The sequence below is a fragment of the Rhinolophus ferrumequinum genome, chromosome 19 (assembly GCF_004115265.2).
Source record: "Rhinolophus ferrumequinum isolate MPI-CBG mRhiFer1 chromosome 19, mRhiFer1_v1.p, whole genome shotgun sequence".
Classification (NCBI taxonomy): domain Eukaryota; kingdom Metazoa; phylum Chordata; class Mammalia; order Chiroptera; family Rhinolophidae; genus Rhinolophus; species Rhinolophus ferrumequinum.
The window spans coordinates 17,446,875-17,466,531 of NC_046302.1; the positions used below are offsets into that span (position 1 = coordinate 17,446,875).

The 19,657-nt window shown below is 38.6% G+C and overlaps 1 protein-coding gene across 1 annotated transcript; it reads right to left on the minus strand.

Moving 5' to 3' along the window:
* Nucleotides 1-57: 57 nt before the first annotated feature.
* LOC117038705 (uncharacterized) lies at nucleotides 58-15,150 on the minus strand. Its single transcript, XM_033135597.1, has 5 exons — nucleotides 15,073-15,150; nucleotides 13,571-14,112; nucleotides 3,536-3,635; nucleotides 435-537; nucleotides 58-199 (listed from the first exon to the last, which is right to left on the minus strand). Exons 1-4 carry the CDS (start codon nucleotides 15,148-15,150, stop codon nucleotides 499-501), a joined length of 759 nt encoding a protein of 252 aa, XP_032991488.1. The 3' UTR covers nucleotides 58-199; nucleotides 435-498.
* Between the last annotated feature and the right edge of the window lie 4,507 nt (nucleotides 15,151-19,657).

The following is a 19,657-nucleotide window of genomic DNA, read 5'->3' on the forward strand; positions in this document are numbered from 1 at the left end:
TGTCTGTTTTGACAAGGTTTTTGAAAACTTTTTTCTTCTGAAGTCTACAAATATTGAACTTTGATTCATTTGAAACATGTCTTATAGCTAACACGTTTCTTTTCTTATTTGCTGAGTCTGTATGTTTTAAGTTCTTATCTAACCTCTTCCGTTTAATAAAATACTCTATTAATGTAGATTTCCTTTTGTGCTGCCATTTCTGAAAAATTTAAAAAAATAAAAATTAAGTTTTGTACAATCCAAAAAATATGGCAATGCTATACAGAAATAATCTTGATTTATTAAAAAAATCTAACATCTCCTTTTGAATTATTTAGTCTGTATACTTAAGGCTAACACAATAAAGTATCCCAAGTACATTCTTATAATAATCTATAACTTGTCTCATGTAAGCACAGATAGTTGATAATCAGTTTGTACTTGAGATTACTTACAGTTCTTCTCCCACATGACAAAACTGATCTTTCAGCCACCATAACTCATGAAAACTTGACAAAATCATTCCTTATAATATCCTCTTAACACATTACACAGAACCTAAAAGAAAAAAATTGTTTTAGAATGTTTAAAAGGTACAAATAAAGATGTAATCATTCATTCACCTCTCATCAAATATAACACTCCATAATTTTACCATCCTTAGTCTTCAGAGCTCACTTTATGCATAGCACAATTTCAGTATTTCCAACCTGAAGTAAAAAAACAATGGCACATACACCCAACAGAACAGCATGCATCTATTCTATATTATAGAAAAAGTTTTAAAATACAAAAAATAATTCATCACACGTGCATACAATGGCTTAAACTGGTAAAGCAAAATCCTATTTTGAGGAAACACAGAGCTATATAAATAACCATATACATAGAAAAAAACTGACACAGTTAAAAAGGCATATTTAAACACAAACATTAACCTCTACTTTCATGTAAAACCTACTATAAAAAGCAATAGATTAAAACTAGACAAAACTATAAACCCAAAGGACAAAGAACAAAAGAAAAAAATGATAAAAATTAAAAGTATGGATGCTACAAAGAAGGATAAATAATAACTAACCTCCAGACTGAAGAAAACCTGTATCCTAAGTGAGAAATAGAGAAAACTGAGAAGCAGCTCTACTTAAACCACAGAATCCCCAGGACTCAGGAATTGGCAATACCAGGCTCCATAGGACATGGGGATAAAACTGGGACTCAAAAGAACGGAAAGACTCCCAGACTGCCTTTCCAATTACTAGCACCCAGAAGATTGCCCTGCATTACTCCCTGAAGACTAGAGGTATGAATCTCTGGAAGGAATAAAACCAAAAATCTTTCATCTGGGGGCTCAACAGTCACAGCTGAGGGAAGACATACCAGAATGACAGAGGAAATAAGTAGGATTACACATACTGGTTGCTGAAACCCACTCCCTTCACCCAAAGCCTCTTTGCCTACTCAGATTCCTAAAAGAAAGCAGCCAAGACTATACCAACTGCGAAAAACAGTGAAAAATTATTTTCTAATGAATCTGACAAGCCTAGAGAAAAGACCTAAAAACTTACTGATAAGGCCCATAGTCACTAAGTACATGTGTGTGCACGGGCACACACGTGCACTCACACATATGCGTGCATGCACTTTCTCTCTCTCTCTCTCTCTCTCTCTCTCTCTCTCATGCCCAACAGTCAGGAGACTACCAGCCCAACCCCTATTCTAACACAGACAGCATACTATCAGTTTTTAGTGTCCCAATTATAACCATGAGCAGATACACAAGAATCACCACATACATGAAGAAAACCTTAAAAAAAAACAAAACAGGAAACAAGTAGCTCCGAAGAAACAAACTATGCAAAGACAAACACTAAAAATAAGCTAATTCATCCATGAAATAGATACACAAGAACATTCACAGTACAAAAAGGATGTCTTTAAAATTAAAAATAATGTAAAAGCAATGAAAAAGTCAATGGAAACATTAAAAGATAAAGGTAAGAAGATCTATAAAGCAGAAAGCAAAAAGACTAAGATGGCAAATAGGAGACGAAGATAAGAAAACCAAAGGACGGTGAGTGAATATCCAATCGCATAGTAATTGGGGCTTTAGAAAACAGAGAAAAAGCACTGAAAATAAATCAAAAACACAAAAAATTTTCCTATAACTGAAAAAGACATGAGTTTCCAGATTAAAAAAGGGCCAAGAGAACCTAACACAATGGATGAAAAAAACTTTAAAAAGCATTATCATGAGAACAAAGAAGACCCTCAAGCTTCTAGAGAGGAAAATCTCAACCACATACAGAAGATTAAGAATCAAAATTACATCAGACTTCTCAACAGCAACAGAAGAGATAATGGGAAAATCCTTCAAACTGCAGAAAGAAAACTATGTCCAAAGTAGAATTCAATGCCCAAACAATTTAGTGTGAGTCTAGAATAAGGATAATTTCAGACATGTAGGGTTTCAAAAAAACTTATCTCCCACACATGTTCTACGAGATACTAGAGAAAGTGTAACATGAAATGAATGTATTAAAATGAATGAGAAAAGGAGAAAAAAGGAGGGAGTTCAGAAGAAAACAAACAAAAAAGATAACGCATGTGCTATTACTGAAATTCATACGAATAAATTAGATAATTAAAAATAATTTAAAAGGGGCCGGCCCGGTGGCCCAGGCGGTTAGAGCTCCATGCTCCTAACTCTGAAGGCTGCCGGTTCGATTCCCACATGTGCCAGTGGGCTCTCAACCACAAGGTTGCCAGTTCAATTCCTTGAGTCCCGCAAGGGATGGTGGGCAGCGCCCCCTGCAACTAAGTTGAACACGGCACCTTGAGCTGAGCTGCCTCCCAGATGGCTCAGTTGTTGGTTGGAGTGTGGACTCTCAACCACAAGGTTGCCAGTTCGATTCCTCGAGTCCCGCAAGGGATGATGATGGGCAGCGCCCCCTGCAACTAAGATTGAACGCGGCCCCTTGAGCTGAGCTGCCGCTGAGCTCCCAGATGGCTCAGTTGGTTGGAGCGCGTCCTCTCAACCACAAGGTTGCCGTTTCGACTCCCGCAAGGGATGGTGGGCAGCGCCCCCTGCAACTAGCAATGGCAACTGGACCTGGAGCTGAGCTGCACCCTCCACAACTAAGATTGAAAGGACAACAACTTGACTTGGGAAAAAGTCCTGGAAGTACACACTGTTCCCCAATAAAATCCTATTCCCTTTCCCCCAATAAAATAAATAAATAAATAAACTGGGGAAAAATTCTGGTAAAAAATAGCAAAAGCTAATCACCATGATATAGTCACAGGAAAGAAACCACAGATGGCTAGTTTGATAAAAACAGAATAATATAAATATAAAAAAACTAGGGGACCAAGTGTCAGGAGTGTGAAGAAAGCTTACTTTCACTACATACCCTCTTAAATATCTTATTATGTAGACATATAACCTTGTCAAAAAATTAAAATATAAATTAAATTTCTCTCTGAAAACAAAGTATATTTAACACACTGACTGATCTTGGGAAGACACTAAATTACAAAAGTATAAGCCACTTACCTTACTGAAATGAAAATCACATGTCACCTTGTCTTTAAGGTGACCGATGATGCTTCTAATGAATGATGCTTCTAATAACTTCCTGTGTTTCAGAATTAATCTTAAAAAAAAAAAAATTCTATAGCTAAGGTAAAACAACCCTCTAAAAAACATGAGAATACAAAAACATTGTCTATTAACTCATACATTAAAACAACTTACACTAAGCAAGACTAAGTAAACAATGGCCTAACGACTTTTCACAATTATATGCAAAACATCACACAACTGCAATATGGGCACCATCTCATGTTTACATGGTATAATAGATTTGGGTTTTCTTCAAAAATAATCACTACATCCTACCCTAAACTCCACCTCCATGGAAGGAGTATATTTTCCTTCCCAACTGATGCTAAGCTTGGCCACACGCCTTACTTTGGCCTCATGGTGGGCAGAGTGTATTTCCCTGCCCCCAAATCCTTGGCCATCTGACTTACTTTGGTCAATAGGATGTTACCAGAAATGATGCAAAGGTTTGAAATGTCTTTGTGCGATTTGGCTTGCCCTCCTGTACCTCTGCCATCATCATAAGGAGGATTTCACCAGGTAGACACCTAGGCCCTTCAGCCTAGGCCCCATAATAAACAGAGTACAACTAAGCCAAACCCTAAATGAGATGCCAAGCCCAACCACAGTGAGAAGTAAAGTCCACCCACACTCAGATGCCCGGGCCAAGCCTAACCAAAGTCACCTAACCCACAGCTGCTCTATAGATATGTAAGCAAAGCTGTTTAAGCCACACAGCAATACCTGACTAATAAATAGTGTAGTAAGCCTCAGAAGTACAATAACTTGAAAAAATAAAGTTCATGTAATTTCCGTTATTACTTTAGCACAAAGAATCCTAATTTATAAAATGATGAATTACTTCTTTTCCTCCAAATTTCTAAATACATATGGCAGTTGGCACCTACTCTAGAAAAGAGATAAACTGATACACAAATCTACAGTAATTGTCAATCACCTGTTCATCAGGTATGCTAAAGATAGCTTCACTTTAGTTTACCCTACATGCTAAATCATCACCAATCTAGCATTACATACCATAAAATAACCCCCCTTTCTAATGAATCAAGGACCAAAATGCATTCTTTAACCTATTACCAAATTGACAAGACCCCCCACCCCCCCACACACACACCTATAGTTAGCTTATTAATACAATCTTAATGAAATCAATATTGGGGGCAAAAACCAATAATCAAACTTTACATAAAATAACCACTTCAGAAAACCCACAGTAACATTTGTATTTTACTATAGAAAGATACAAGATACATGTTAGAAAGTATCCATGAATTTAAGAGTATACCCATTTCCCAGTACTTTATAGTAAAATGTACTCAAATTTTAAGCATTAAAATATTTACATTGTATATCACCCAATACATTTTAACTTTAAAGTGATTTTTTTGAAAAGCACTTTATAATTGAGATATAATTCCTATACCATAAAATTCACCTCTTTATAGTGGTTGTTAGTATATTCAGAATTGTGCAACAATTGCCACTAATTCCAGATTACTTTCATCACCCCAAAAAGAATCCCATTCATTTGCAGTCACTCCCCATTTCCTGCTCCCTCCAGCCCCTGGCAACTACAAATCTACTTTCTGTCTTTACATATTTGGCTATTCTGGATGTTTCATACAATTGGAACCATAAAACATGTGGTTTGTGACTGGCTTCTTCCACTTAGCATAATGTTTTTAAGTTTCAAATAACGTAGCATGAATCAGAAATACCTTGGCCCTTTTATGGCTGAATACCATTCTATTGTATGAATATACTATCACATTTTGTTTACCTATTCATGAGTTTATGGAATGTTTGGATTGTTTCTACTTTTTAGCTATCACGAATGCTGCTGCTATGAAGAATCCTGAATGAGTTTTGTGTAAACATAAAATAGTCTCTTGGGTATATATCTAGGAGTATAATTGCAGAGCCATACGGTAACTAACTTTTGAGGGACTGTTTTCCAAACCAGCTGCATCATTTTAAATTCCCACCAGCTATGTATGAGCAGTCCAATTTCTCCACTTCCTTGCCAGCATCTGTTATTATCTTTTTACATTTTAGTTGTCTTTTTGGGTGTAAAGCGGTATCTCACTGTAGCTTTAATTTGCATTTTCCTAGTGATTAATTACGTTGAGTATCTTTTCGTGTGCATTTCTTTGGAGAAATGTCTATTCAAATCCTTTCCTCATTTTTTAAATTGGGTCATTTTTCTTTTTATTGAGTTGTAACAGTTCTTTACCTGGATATTAGACTCTCATCAGGTGTATAGTTAAAAATATTTTCTCCAATCTGTCAGTTGTCTTTGCACTTTCTTGTGAGAGTCCCCTGATGCATAGATGATTTTAATTTTCATTAAGTCCAATTAATCTATTTTTTTTGGTTGGTTATGATTATGATTTAGATGTCATTCTGAGAAACTACTACCTAATCCAAGACCATGAAAATATACATCTATGCATTCTTCTCTGATTTTTATAGTTTTAACTTACATTTAGATCTTTGATCCATCTTGAGTTCATTTTGTATATGGTATGACGTAGGGATAAAATCTGCATTCTTTTATATATAGATAACCAACTGTCCTAGCACCATTCGTTAAAAAGACCATTCTTCACGCACTGAATTGTCTTGGCACTCTTGTCAAAAGTCAATTGCCCATAAACATAAATGATTATATCTGGACTCTCAATTCCGTTCCATTGATCCACATAATCTTATGCCAGTACCACAAAGTCTTAATTACTGTAGCTTTGTAATAAGTTTTTTTTTAAATTTGAGGTACAATTGACATACTAGTTTCAAATGTGCAACATAATGATTTGATGTTTTCAATGTGAAATGATCACCATAAGTCTAGTTAACATCCATCATCTTACATAGCTACGAAAAAATTTTTTTGTGATGAGAACTTTTATGGTCTACCCTCTTAACAACTTTCAAATATGCGATACAATATTAACTATAGTCAGCATGCTGTACATTACATCACCATGACTTATTTATTTTATAAGTGGAAGTTTGTAGCTTTTGACTCCCTTTATTCACCCCACTCCCTACCCCCACCCTCTGGCAACCAATATGTTCTCTGCATCTATGGGCTTGTGGGGTATTTTTTTGTCGTTTATGGAAGGTTTTTCAGATTTTACATATAAATGAGATCATATGGTGCAATGTTGTGATTTGTAAGAAAAATACGTATTTGGTATTCATCCTGGCACACAGGTTCCAAAACCCTTGTAATCTCCTAAGTGCTGAGAGTGATAAAGCTGACTTTTGTTGTGTTAATTAGTGAGTTCTGGAAAGCACCTAACCAGGGAGGTTGGTTGCCACTAGAGCCAACCATGTGATTAGAGCGTGGGAACTTTCGGTCCCACTCCAATCTCCAGAGAGGGGAAATGGGCTACAGGTCGAATTAATCACCAATGGCAATTATTTAATCAATTGTGCTGATGTAATGAAGCCTCCATAAAAACCCAAAAGGACAGGGTTCAGAAAACTTATGGGTTGGTGAACACTTAAGAGATTTGGGAACACTCGGAGAACATGGAAGCCCCACGATCTTACCCCATACCTACTCCTATCTCCTCCATCTTGCTATTTCTGAGTTATATACCCTTTTATAATAAACCAGTGATCTATTAAATAAAATGTTCCCTGAGTTGTGTGAGCTGCTCTAGCAAATGAATTGAGCCCAAAGAGGAGGCTGTGGGAACCTCTAATTTATAGCCAGTCTTATAGAAGTACAGATAATAACCTGAGCTTTGCAATTAGCATTGAGTTGGAGGGAGTCCTTGGAACCCCCAGTCTGTAGCTGGTCAGTCAGAAATCCAGGTAACAACCTGGGCTTGTGACTGGCGTCCAAAATGTGTGTGTATGGCTGGGGGTAGCTAGCAACAGAGATTAAGACTAAATCCTTAACCTGTGGGCTCTGATGCTATCTCCCGGTAGGTAGTGTCAGAACTGAGTTAAACTCTAGGACACCACACTGGTGTCCAAGAATTACTTGGTGTTGTGTGGGAAGACACCCCCCCCCAACACACACACACATACACACTCAAAAATTCGGTCCAGGAGTTTAACTGATACAGTATCTGTGTCTTTCTCTAACTTGTTTCACTTAACATAATCCCCTCCAGGTACATTTGTGTTGTGCCTTCATTCTTTTTTATGGCTGAATAGTATTCCATTGTATGTATGTACTACATCTTCTTTATCCATTAATCCCACAATGGACATTTGGGTTGCTTCCATACCTTGGCTACCATAAATGCTGCTGCAATGAAGTGCAATGAACATATCGTTTCAAGTTTGTGCTTTTCGTTTTCTTTGAATAAATATATAGAAGTGGAACTGCTGGATCATGTGGTAGTTCTATTTTTAATTTTCTGAGAAACCTCTACAGTTTTCCATAGTGGCTGCACCAATTTACATTCCCACCAGTAGTGCACAAGGGTTCCCTTTTCTCCACTTCCTCGCCAACATTTGTTATTGCTTGTCTTTTTAATAATAGCTATTCTAACAGGTGTAAGATGATACCTCATTGTGTTTTTGATTTTCATTTCCCTGATTAATGATATTGAACATTTTATCATATACCTGTTGGCCATCTGTATGTCTTCTTTGGAAAAACATCTATTCAGATCTTCTGCCCATTTTTTAATCAGATTGGTTTTTATTGAGTCCTATCAGTTCTTTACATATTTTGGATATTAAATTATCAGATACATTATTTACAAATATTTTCTCCCCTTCAATAAGTTATCTTTTCATCTTGTTGATGGTTTCCTTTGCTGTACAGAAGCTATTTAGTTTGACATAGTCCCAGTTGTTTATCTTTGCTTTTGTTGTTTTTGCTTTTGGTGTCAAATACAAAAAAATCACCACCAAAACTGATGTCAAGGAGCTTACCACCTATATTTTCCTCTAGAAGTTTTATGGCTTCAGGTCTTATGTTCAAATCTTTAAATCCATTTTGAGTTAATTTTTTATGTACAGTGTAAGACAGGGGTCCAGTTTTCACAACACCATTTATTGAAGAGACTGCCCTTTCCCCATTGTATATTCTTGGCTCTTTTTGTAGTAAGTTTTTTAGTGAGGAACTGTGTGTCCCTTAATTCTGTTATTCTTTTTCGAGATTGTTTTGGCTATTCCATATCAATTTTAGAATCAGTTTTTCAACTTCTGCGAAAAAGCTAGGATTTTGACAGGAATTGCACTGATTCTGTAGATCAATTCACGGAATACTGCCATCTTAATTAGTCTTCCAATCCTTGAACATGGATATCTTTTCATTTAGTTAGGTCATCTTTAATTTTTTAAGCAATGTTTTCTGATTTTCAGTGTACAAGCCTTGCACTTCTTTTGTTAAATTTATTCCTAAGTACAGTAAGTCCTCACTTAAAGTCATCAATAAGTTCTGCAAAGTTAAGTGAAACAACGTAGAATGAAACCAATTTTACTATAGGCATAGGCTAACTGATGATATAAACAAGAGTTAAGTTCCTATGGCACCCCATCAACATTATAAAGAAACGTTGAACGAAACAATGATATCAAGAACCCGCTATACGTCACTGTTTTTGATTCTATTATAAAAGAAATTCTCTTACTTCCCTTTTTGGATGGTTCATCACTAGCATACAGAAATACAATTGATTTTTGTACCTTGACCTTGTATCTTGCCATGTTTCCCCAAAAATAAGACCTAGCCGGACCATCATATATAAGACCCAGTTTTATATTTTATTATATTAGATAAGACCGCATCTTACATTACTTTTTGCCCCAAAGATGCATTAGAGGTGGTGGCTAGGTCTTATTTTTGGGGAAACACAGAATATAACCTTATTGAATTCATTTATTAGTTCTAATATGGGTTTTTTTGTGTGGACTCTATACAACAAGGTGTGATCAAAAACTACAGTGAATGTTTAAATAAAAAAATTTACAGGGTGGCCAGTTAGCTCAGTTGGTTAGAGCATGGTGATAATAACACCAAGGTTGCCAGTTCGATCCCCTCATGGTGAGCGGCACCCTCCTTAAAAAAAAAAAAGGAAAATTATTATAGTAAAAGACATGCCATTAATCTACCTCAAAATACCTCCCCACCCCCCCTACCCCCGCGCTTTGAACACACTTATCCCATCCCTTTTGCCACTTTCTGAAGCAGTTCTGGAAGTCCTCTTTTTTGAGTGTCTTTAGCTGCAGTGTCATAGCTGCCTCAATGTCCTGAATCGATTCAAAATGTTTTCTTTCATGGTCATTTTGACTTTGGGGAAGAGCCAGAAATCACACGGTGAGTAAAGCGGATAAGGACACACTGTAATGTTTTTATTTGACAGAAACTGCAATACCAGAAGCGATGTGCAACATGGAGCGTTGTCATAACAGAGAATGAACTAAAGACACTCACGAAAGACGACTTCCAGAACTGCTTCAGAAATGGCAAGAATGATGGGATAAGTGTGTTTGAAGCGAGAGGGAGTATTTTGAGAAGGATTAATAGCAATGTGTCTTTTACTGTAATAAATTTTTGTTTAATTTAAACATTTACCATATTTTGTGATCACATGTCATACGATCATGTCATCTGCAAACAGAAGTAATTTTTTACTGCTTTCCAATCTGGATGCCTTTATTTCTTTTTCTTGCCCTATTATCCTGGCTAGAATCTCCAGTACAATGTAGAATAAAAGTGTCAAGAACAGACATCCTTGTCTTATTGCTGATCTTAGAGGAAAAGCCTTCAGTCTATGGGACTGTATCTGTGTTATAAAGAATTATATATGTCAGGAAGACTATATTATTTGTAGGGGAAAAATAAATTATATTTGCTTTCTCTTAATCATCACTAATGATGACACAATAGAAACATTTCTTAATATAAAGTCCTTAAAATAGCTCCTGGCACAGTATAAGCACTTATTAACTATCAGCTATAATAATAATTAGCTGTAATAGTTAATATTATTGATACGATAACATTTTTTATGAAAAGAGAACATAAAAAAGAAAATATTTACCTCAGTTACTCCTGATTTTACTTAACTACTTGACAACTCCATTTCAGTATTACCATTATCCCTTTCAACTTCAATAACTATGTTAATTCTAAACTATTCCATTATTTACATTAAAGCAGTAGTTTTCTCAGTGTGGTAAGGGACCCTGAAGATACCAGAGACTCTTTGTTCGTTAAGATCAAAACCATACATGGATAAAAGATCAATCAAAAGTGCAAAACACACCAATAAATTTTAGTGCAATATTGTTATGAAAAGTATGAAGATGTGCTTTCAGATTCCACATGGCACCTAACCTTTAAGAAATTACCACTTACTGAGTTTTGCTGTAGAATTAAAGAATATCACACTTATCTGAAAGGTTATTTAAAGTACTCCTCCCAATATATGTGTGAAGTTGGACTTTTTTCCTATACTTCAACCAGAACAACATATAACCACAGATTAAATGCAGAAGCTGATAGGAGAATTCAGATATTTTCTGTTAGGCCAAACATTAAAGAGATCTATAAAAATGTAAAACGTTTGCCATTCTTTGACTAAACTGTTTCGCTTTGGAAAACAGTTGTTTTTCATAGAAAAATGTTATTAATATTTATATTAACCTGTAATTAGCTTATTAATTAGTCTTTAACAAATTAATAAATATATGTAAACTAATTTCAAATACAATAACCAGCAGTACATATAATCCATATAAACAAAAGCTGTTTTGGAGCCCTACATAATTTTTCAGAGTATAAAGGGATCCTGACCAAAAAGTTTGAGAACCACTACATTAAATTAATATTTAATACCCATTTTTATTTACATCCTGAGTTTTTAATCTCTGTAAATCTCACATATGAGGCTATAAACGTTTCAAGTAAGCTGAAGAGAGTAAAGAACACAAATCTTGCTTTCTTCAGATGTACTGTAATCCAATTACACATAAGGTATAACCCCCTCAAAAAATATGACAGGATGACTGGGTTAACAGAATGACATATTTGCCAAAAGTCACTACAGTAATATAACAATAATACAGAACTTATGCAGAAATAGAGCCAAAGAACTTTCACTGTGCCAAGAAAAAAAAGGATGCACTGAAAACAGTCTGGGCTTCAAAGGGTCAACACAGTCCTAAAGTGAATTATCTATGGCAACAATTTTACTGGAGTTGGTTTCTAACCACCATCTAAACCTTCAGGAGAGATTATTCAAAGAATTCTGTAGAACATAAATCTGCTAATAAAAGTCATGAAAAAAATTATTTAAAAAATCCATTGTTTTGAATTGTGCAATACTAGTCACCTTCATTATTAGAACAATCAGCTTTGTGCTGTAATGAATCACCAAGCTCTAAAGGGAAACCCAGCAAAGGGGGTTAATGGCATTCATTAATTAGGGTCCTTTCTCTGTTCTTCTGGAAGCATAATTTATCGATTTAAATGCCTAGCACAAAACCTTGTATGGGGCTGATGTTTAAAAAAATTATTGTACACTACAGAATTGTAATACTGATCAATGAGAAATGATGGCATATTTCCCTCAGCCAGAAATGACTGAAGTGGGCAGAAGCTCATAAGCCAGGGCAAATTTTGTTTTAGGAAGGGTACGTCCAAAGTCATATTTCTGACCTAAGGGGCATATACTGCAGACTGCCTAAAAGGAGGAAGTGTCTCGGTTAGTTTTTATTTGCCCCCATGCTCTAAGGCCTGAATTTGCAGCTTCCAAATTAAACACCTTTTAAGCACTTTACATCCTACTCTAATATCTAATTCTATGATGAAAATTTTCAGGTTTTTCAAATTAAAAAAAGTTCCATTGGTGTTGGTGCCCTGTATAAAGCAAAAGCTAAGCACCTAATAGAAGAAAGGGTGTGTAAATACAGCGAAGTTCACTGCAACCAGAATGTTTTAAACTGAAATCGTGTTTTAACCATTTTTTAAAAATTAATCTTCAAGTGGGGGAAAAAACCCACCCATATCCTATTCCATTAAATAGCATTTTTATCCGTTTCTGAAAAAGCCAATTGCTTATTAAAATATATCATTTGCGAATATTACAGAATACTGTGTGCTGCACTTCTCGCTGAAGAGTCCCTGTTCAGCTATCTAAAGCCTCCAAAAAGCAAGTACTTCTCAAATCTCAACGACTTAACTCCTTCCTTCTCCCCCTTCTCTCCCGCTGCGCCCCCCCTCCCGAAAAATACTCCGGGAAGTGCTGGGTTTTCTAAACTCATCGTTCAGAGGTGGAGGCGACCGGGGGGCGGGGGGGGGGAGGTGAAGGATGGGAAGAAGAAGGCTGGGGGTCTAAGGTGGGAGAGTTCTACAATTTTTGGACTTGCCATCCCATTCCGCCGGAGTAAAACAAGCCCTCCTTGTCAAATCATCTTACGCATAGTGAAAAAAATCGAGGACCCAATTCCCTTCTGCTCGCATCTATCTCTGTAAACTTCACTACGGACCTCACTGCATCTATTTCTACTCCAAAGCAGTTCTACCTGTGCCCAGGCTCTCATGTCCAACCCGAATTACTCTATGACCTTGGACCCGGGCCGCCACTCCCCTCCCAGACTACAGACCGAAAAACCAAGATCCCCACATCCCTCCCCGCAGACTGCAGAGGCCTTAGGGTTCAGGCCGGGTCGGCGGATGGCGGCGGGGGCAGGGCAGCCTGCCGTAGGAACCGCAGCTCCGCGACGGCTTGGGGGAAACGCCGAGAAAGAAAGCCGGCGGAGGTGAGAACAAGGCCCGGGGCTACCTGCGGGCCAGCGCCGACACCGGCCCCCCCCCCAGTAGTCGCAATGGCTGCACGCCACCTCGGGTTCTAGTGCCCGCGCAGCCGCCTAGGGACTCCATCCTGACCCGGTCCTGGGTCACGGCCCCTTATTACCGCTGACCGCCCAGCAAGCAGCGGCAGGTGATGCGGCGACTGGGCAGCCAAGACCCGCAGGTTGTTTGCTTACCTCAAGCGACGGCGTCTCGGAGCCGCCCACTCCCTCCCAGGGGCGCCAGGAGCCTGAAGTAGAGGATTAAGGAAAGGCGAGCGAAGCAACACAAGGGTGGGACAGGAAGGGGGAGAATCTTCTGGCTCTCCAGAAGGGCTGGCAAAAGGGACGTGAGGACGCAGGAGGTGCGACAGCGGCTGGCGGGGACGGTCGGGACGCTCCGGTACCTTCCTCACTCTTGGCCAAGGGTCCAACGAGAGCCGGCAGACCGCCTCACATCCGGGTATCAGAGGACACTCCGCAGCTTCTGCCGCGACCGCCGCCTCCCCCGCGGCGCAGAAACGCCAAACTTCCGGCGACGACAGCGACGCCTCGCCCGTCAGATGGGAGTTACCTGTGACCGTCTTGGGCGCGCTTGCGCAACGCTCTTTTTCGGCCCCAACGGGCTCAGCTGACGTGCCTTGAAGACGAAGATGGCCGCCACGCTCGCTGCGTGTCACGCAGTTTTTCACCCCTGCGGGGTTGGCGGGGCGTCGGGGAAAAGCGAGCCTGCGTCCATCCTAGGCGCAGGCGCGGTGGGAGGCCTCGCGTGCGCGCACCGCGGGTGGGCGCCTCGCAGGGAAGCGGCGGCGCCCCCTGGCGGCGCCCGCTTGCCCTTCCCGGGGTCGTCTCTTGGAATAAAGCCACCCACGCCCCTAGTGGTAGTGGTTTGTGTTGGAAATCCGTCGCTGCAGGTTCCTCTGCAGGTAGCAGGCAGTTCTCTAATTCAAATACCTTTAATAGTCTAAATGGGCCAACGTAAAGAAAAGGGGAAACAATTGACCCTTCTCTCTCGTTCCCCTGAAATGCACTCCAACGTCTCCAAAACTGCAAAGCTTCACCTTCTGCTTGCACAGAAGGTAGACTCCTTAAATGAGCTCAAGAGTCTACAAGAAATTGTAGAATATTCCACTAGGTTTAGTCATGGCGGATATTCAAACAAAGCTTTGGCTCTTCGAAGCCTCTACAGATAGAATCCAGGGTTCAATCACTAGGATTCATGGTTCCCACACTGCTTTTGAACTCTTTCTATGCTACTCTTTCCTTATTTGCAGAACTGAGGATGGATAAATCAGTAATCTTGCCTTTCAGAATCTGAAGAGAGGTGGTCCTAGGTGGGTTCTCCCCTTCCTGATTTCTTTTGAAACCAAGTACAACCGAAATGTGCTCTAAGTTGGTCATCTTCTGACAATACATCTTCCACAAAACTTTATTGAGCTGTCTGTCAGTTTAGCCTGGAGTCTATGGTTTAAAAACCAAAACAAGAGGTTGGTTCTGATGGGTGAGGCTATTGCCCACATGACCGTTGTGTTAATTGGCAAAAGCCTGCCTACTGCCCCCACTCCCATCCCCCGTCCCTGATATATATATACCTTAATGGCATATGCCAAATGGCGTAAATTGGGAGAAAAACCTCAAGAGTAGACTGCCATCCTGGTTAAAGTTGGTTATCTACTAGAGTGACCTACATTTGCCTTTACCTTTAGATTGTCAGACAACTGGTGAGATTTCTTTTCGTATGTAAATCTCTTTATCTTTAGGAACTCAAATTCTGACATATTTACAAATACACAAACCATATTTATAAGTTTCCATTCCCACAAAATAGGTGTCTGCTTCTGAGTAACCTATTCCACATTACTTGTTGTATTGGCCACAATCAGGAGCATAGGAATCCTTACAAATGTCAGACTATATGAAATCATGTGTAATTACACTAATTTTTGATACATAAGTAAATCATATTTGATGTACAAGTCATGTCTGCAAGTCTAGATTTTCTTTTCTAAAACTAAACATACTCAGTTTCTTAAATGTGCTGCGAAAGCATAAAATAGTTTGCGTTTACAATACTGTATTATAAACTTCAAAGTTGCTAAGAGACTTGCTCTTCCCACCACAAAAAAAATAATAATTGTATGAAGTGATACAGGTATTGTTTACCATGGTAATCGTATTGCAATACATAAATGTATCAAATCAACATGTTGTACACCTTAAAGTTATGCAATTTTATATGTCGGTTACAGCTCAATAAAAACAAATTTAAAAAAATATTTTGTTTTTGTGGGGAAAAGTAGCTTTCCCCAGTGTTATTCTTTATCATTTTAAAAGATATTTTCAATTCTGATTCATTAATGCCAGAGAGCTCAATCTGTAGTTTGATTAAATCTTAATTATTCTGTAATAGCATGTTTGACAAAATTTGTTTTGCCTTCTATCAATGGGGTTTTTTTTAGAGTTGTCTGTCAATAAACTTTACAATTTTGTTCATTTGACTTGGTTGTCTACTAAAAATAATCATGCTCCGCTGAATAAATTATTTTGCTTGACTGAGCGCTCAAAGATTATACAAGCTCACAGCGACCTGACCCCAGTAAAAAGAGAGGTCTCCATTCCTAAAAACTCCTGAGAAAGTCCTAGGGGAGAGCTCTGGTTGATACACCTTTTGCCATGTGCACAAGCTAAAAACAAATACTGTGTCCTAGATGATTCATCTTGGTGCTTAACATGGTTCTGTAAGTTGTGAAGCTCATTTCCACAATCCCTACACAAATTCTGTTGCTAAACTCCAAATTGTGACTGTAATCTCCTGGGCTTGCTTAAGTTATTTGTTTCCCTTCCTGACTCCAAACTGCAGAATGTTCTTTTCTGTACTTGCTTATCATTAGGACATCTACTTCTATTAACTAACAATGGAATAGTTGCATTGTCACACACGGTACACTCTCATTTCCTTGTTTTTCTTCCTTGTGACCAATCTAAATGCCTGTAACATATAAAACTTCTGCTAACTCCCAGAAGACAGGGTAGTCTAACTTGTAGACTGACTCTTCTGCTAGCAGCAAATAAAGGCTTTTTCTTTGTTGCTCCACTCTCGTTGACTTTATTTTAGGACTCTTGACAGTTTTATAAAATGAGACAGTAAAAATTCTAAAGACTTTTAAGGTAGAAAATAAAAACAAGGAAAAATTCAACAATTTGGTATAAATCAACTGATAATGACATTTCAATTTGCCATCCTTTGGTAAACCCACCACTAACACATACAAATAATAATGCTGTCCCCACATACTTGAGAGGGGATAAGTAAGTGTTAGCCAGATTGAAGAACTTAAAGTACAATAGTCTGGAGAGGAGAGTGAGCTTGAAGAGTTCCAGGAGCTCAAATATTCTAATACTATTGAGGAGAAAAGGGATTAAAGTAGGCAGAGCTCAAAGTAGGAAGAGACTTGAGGACACTAGGGAGGAGTACTTTGTGCTCAATACTAGGGATACTGCAGTGAACAATACACAAGGTCCCCTTCTTCACACAACATGCATTCTGATGGGGGAGACATTCACTTATTTTACAAATATTTCTTGAGGGCACATTGTGTGCAAGACACTATTCTAGATGCTGGGTATGCAGAAAGTGAACAGAACAGATGCAAATCCCTGCCTTCAGAGAGTTTCCATTCTCATGTCAGTCAATAAATAAGTAAACAAATAACAATTAAATACAAATAAGGAAATCAATGTGGTAATAAATAGAGCAGCACTGTCTAATCGAGCTTCCTTTGGTTATGGAATTGTTCTATATCTGCAGTGTCCAAAAAGGTAGCTATAGCCACATATGAGTATTGAGCACTTGAAATGTGGTTATTATCATTGAGGAAATGAATTTTTAATTTTGCTTAATTTTAATTTAAACAGCCTCACTTAATAATTGTTTTTAATCCAGGGGCTCATTAATATTATGATGAGTTTTGTTTTTTTAAAACTCTCTCTTAGAACTGCTGGTTCTTCTCTTGTTTCTAAGGAAGTTTCCAATAACTACCTCTCCATTCATGTCCAAAAGGAGCATAATACCACGAAGTCCTGATTAGATCAGCTTACATCCCAAGTCCACTGTGGACAAGTAATGGAATGTGATTATTGATCTAAAGGTAGAGTCAGCTTCCTTAGGAACATACAAATCACCAGATTACTAGAAACTGTTGGAAAAAGAAGGGGATAGATGTTGAAAAGGCAGCACATATTCATTACAGTCTTGCTACTCAAATTGTGGTTCATGGACTCAGGGCATCTTCACCAACTGAAGGCTTGTTAGTGTTAACAAAATTCGACAGAGTAAATCTGAAGATTTAATTGGCTTTATTAAGTGATTTATGAATTGAGCAGCATACCATCTAGCAACTAGAAGGGTATTCTGAGGGGTTGTACAAATTGGAAGCTTTTAGTAGGAAGCAGAAAAGGGCAAGAGGGCTATTACTGAAAGGAAAGAAGCCAGGACATCTTTTCAAGAAAGAGAAGGGGAAGGGTTTCCATCATGTAGATCTCCTCTTCTTTCCAACTGGTGCATAGAGAGGGCCTAGGTGTCAGATGCCCTTCCTGGTGCTTGATCAGAAAATTCCAAACTGGTTAATTAAGATTTTGGTTCTGGGAGAGATGGAAACTGCAATTTCAGGTACGAAATCTAGGTTTGGTATCAGAGGCTATTAGCACGAGTGACGCCTTTTTGGGCGTGTGGCTTTTTTTTCTTTAACATTAGAAATGCAGGAGTTCAGAGCCCACACCAACTAAATCAGAATTTTCATTCTGAAGTTTGCTCCAGGTGAGTCCTATGCACATTAAAGTTTGATGAGCATTGCCTTAATGAAGTCCAAGATTTCCGATGATCAGGGATGAAGTCCAGACTGATGATACAAATTAAAGCCATGGTTTTGGAGATCATCTAAGCTAAAGAAGAAAGTATCCAAAAGGAGAAAGCCCCTGAGTACCATAGTATGTAATGGCTCAGTAGAGGATGAGACAGCTAGAAAGAGGAGTAGCTAGTAGGATAGGAATAAAACCAGATGTATTTGCCATCCTGGAAGCAAGAGAGGAAAGAGAGTGTTTCAAAAGGGGAATGTTTGCGTTGAGTGCTGCTGAGATGTTTAAGATGAGGATAGAAGTTTATCTTGGAGGTTTCTGATGACTGTTAGAATAGCAATTTCAGTGTAGTTTGAAGAGTGAATTGGAGGTCATAAAAACAAGCATAGACAGCTCATTCAAGTTTTTCTGTAAAAGAAATCTGGCAGTAGCTGGAGCTGCATCAGAGGTGACCTTTTGCTTTGTTTTGTTTTTCAAATTTTTTTGTGGTGGGGAATATTGGGGAACAGTGTGTTTTTCCAGGACCCATTAGCTCCATGTCAAGTCGTTTTCGATCTAGTTGTGGGGGGCGCAGCTCAGCTCCAAGTCAAATCATTGTTTTCAATCTAGTTGTGGAGGGCACAGCTCACTGGCTCATGAGGGAACTGAATGGGCGACCTTGGTGTTATGAGCACTGCACTCTAACCATTGGGAAAAACGGCCGCCCCAGAGAGTTTTGTTTTTAAAGTAAATTTGTATGCTGATGAAAAAAAAAGTCCAGTAGAGACGGAGAAACTGATGATTCAAGTTAGAAGGGAATAACTGAAGGTATGAAATTTTTAAAAAAATGAGCGAGGGGATCCATACTACAGTGAAAAGGAATTTGCCTTTGAAAGAAGCAATACTTCTACTTTTGCGACAGGAATAAAGCAGAAGAATGGCTTCTGTTTCTCCAAGAAGTAGGAAACATTAGCAGAGAGTGATTTGGCAGAGGGACTATAAAAGTTTTGAGAGGAATAAAGAAAGTATGAAATAATTTGTGAGCTTATGAGAAGCAGAACACTATCTCTGGGCAATATAGGGTACCCTTTTGAGGTTTGCTACCAGAATTTAAAGTGAAAATAATTAGCTAAATTGTGTGATTTTCTCCATGTACATTAAGTAGTGCTGAGGTTCTTGGTTTTGGAGCAGAATTAGCATAATCTTTTGGGCTTCTCTCAGACCTTTCCTTCGCACACGGGTATATTTGGTGCTGCATAACACTAGATGCCGTGCCAAAGTGTCCACTAATTGAATTTAATATCCTCAAATCTCCCTCTAATAGGAAATTTCCTCCTAAACCAGACCTAAACGCCCTCAGCAGTCGCAAGGCACACCTCCAGCCGCTAGGGGCCGCAATGGCGCTCCTCGCGGGCGGAAGGGAGTGCGACCCTGCGCGGCCTCAGCGTTTCC

Coding starts and splice junctions, on each gene's coding strand:
- LOC117038705 (XM_033135597.1), bottom strand. CDS start 15,150: ATGTCAGAATTTGAGTTCCTAAAGATAAAGAGATTTACATACGAAAAG. Junction 3,636..13,570: donor CCGAGACGCCGTCGCTTGAG/GTAAGCAAACAA, acceptor TTTTTTTTTAAG/ATTAATTCTGAAACACAGGA. Junction 538..3,535: donor GTGATTTTCATTTCAGTAAG/GTAAGTGGCTTA, acceptor TTTTTCTTTTAG/GTTCTGTGTAATGTGTTAAG.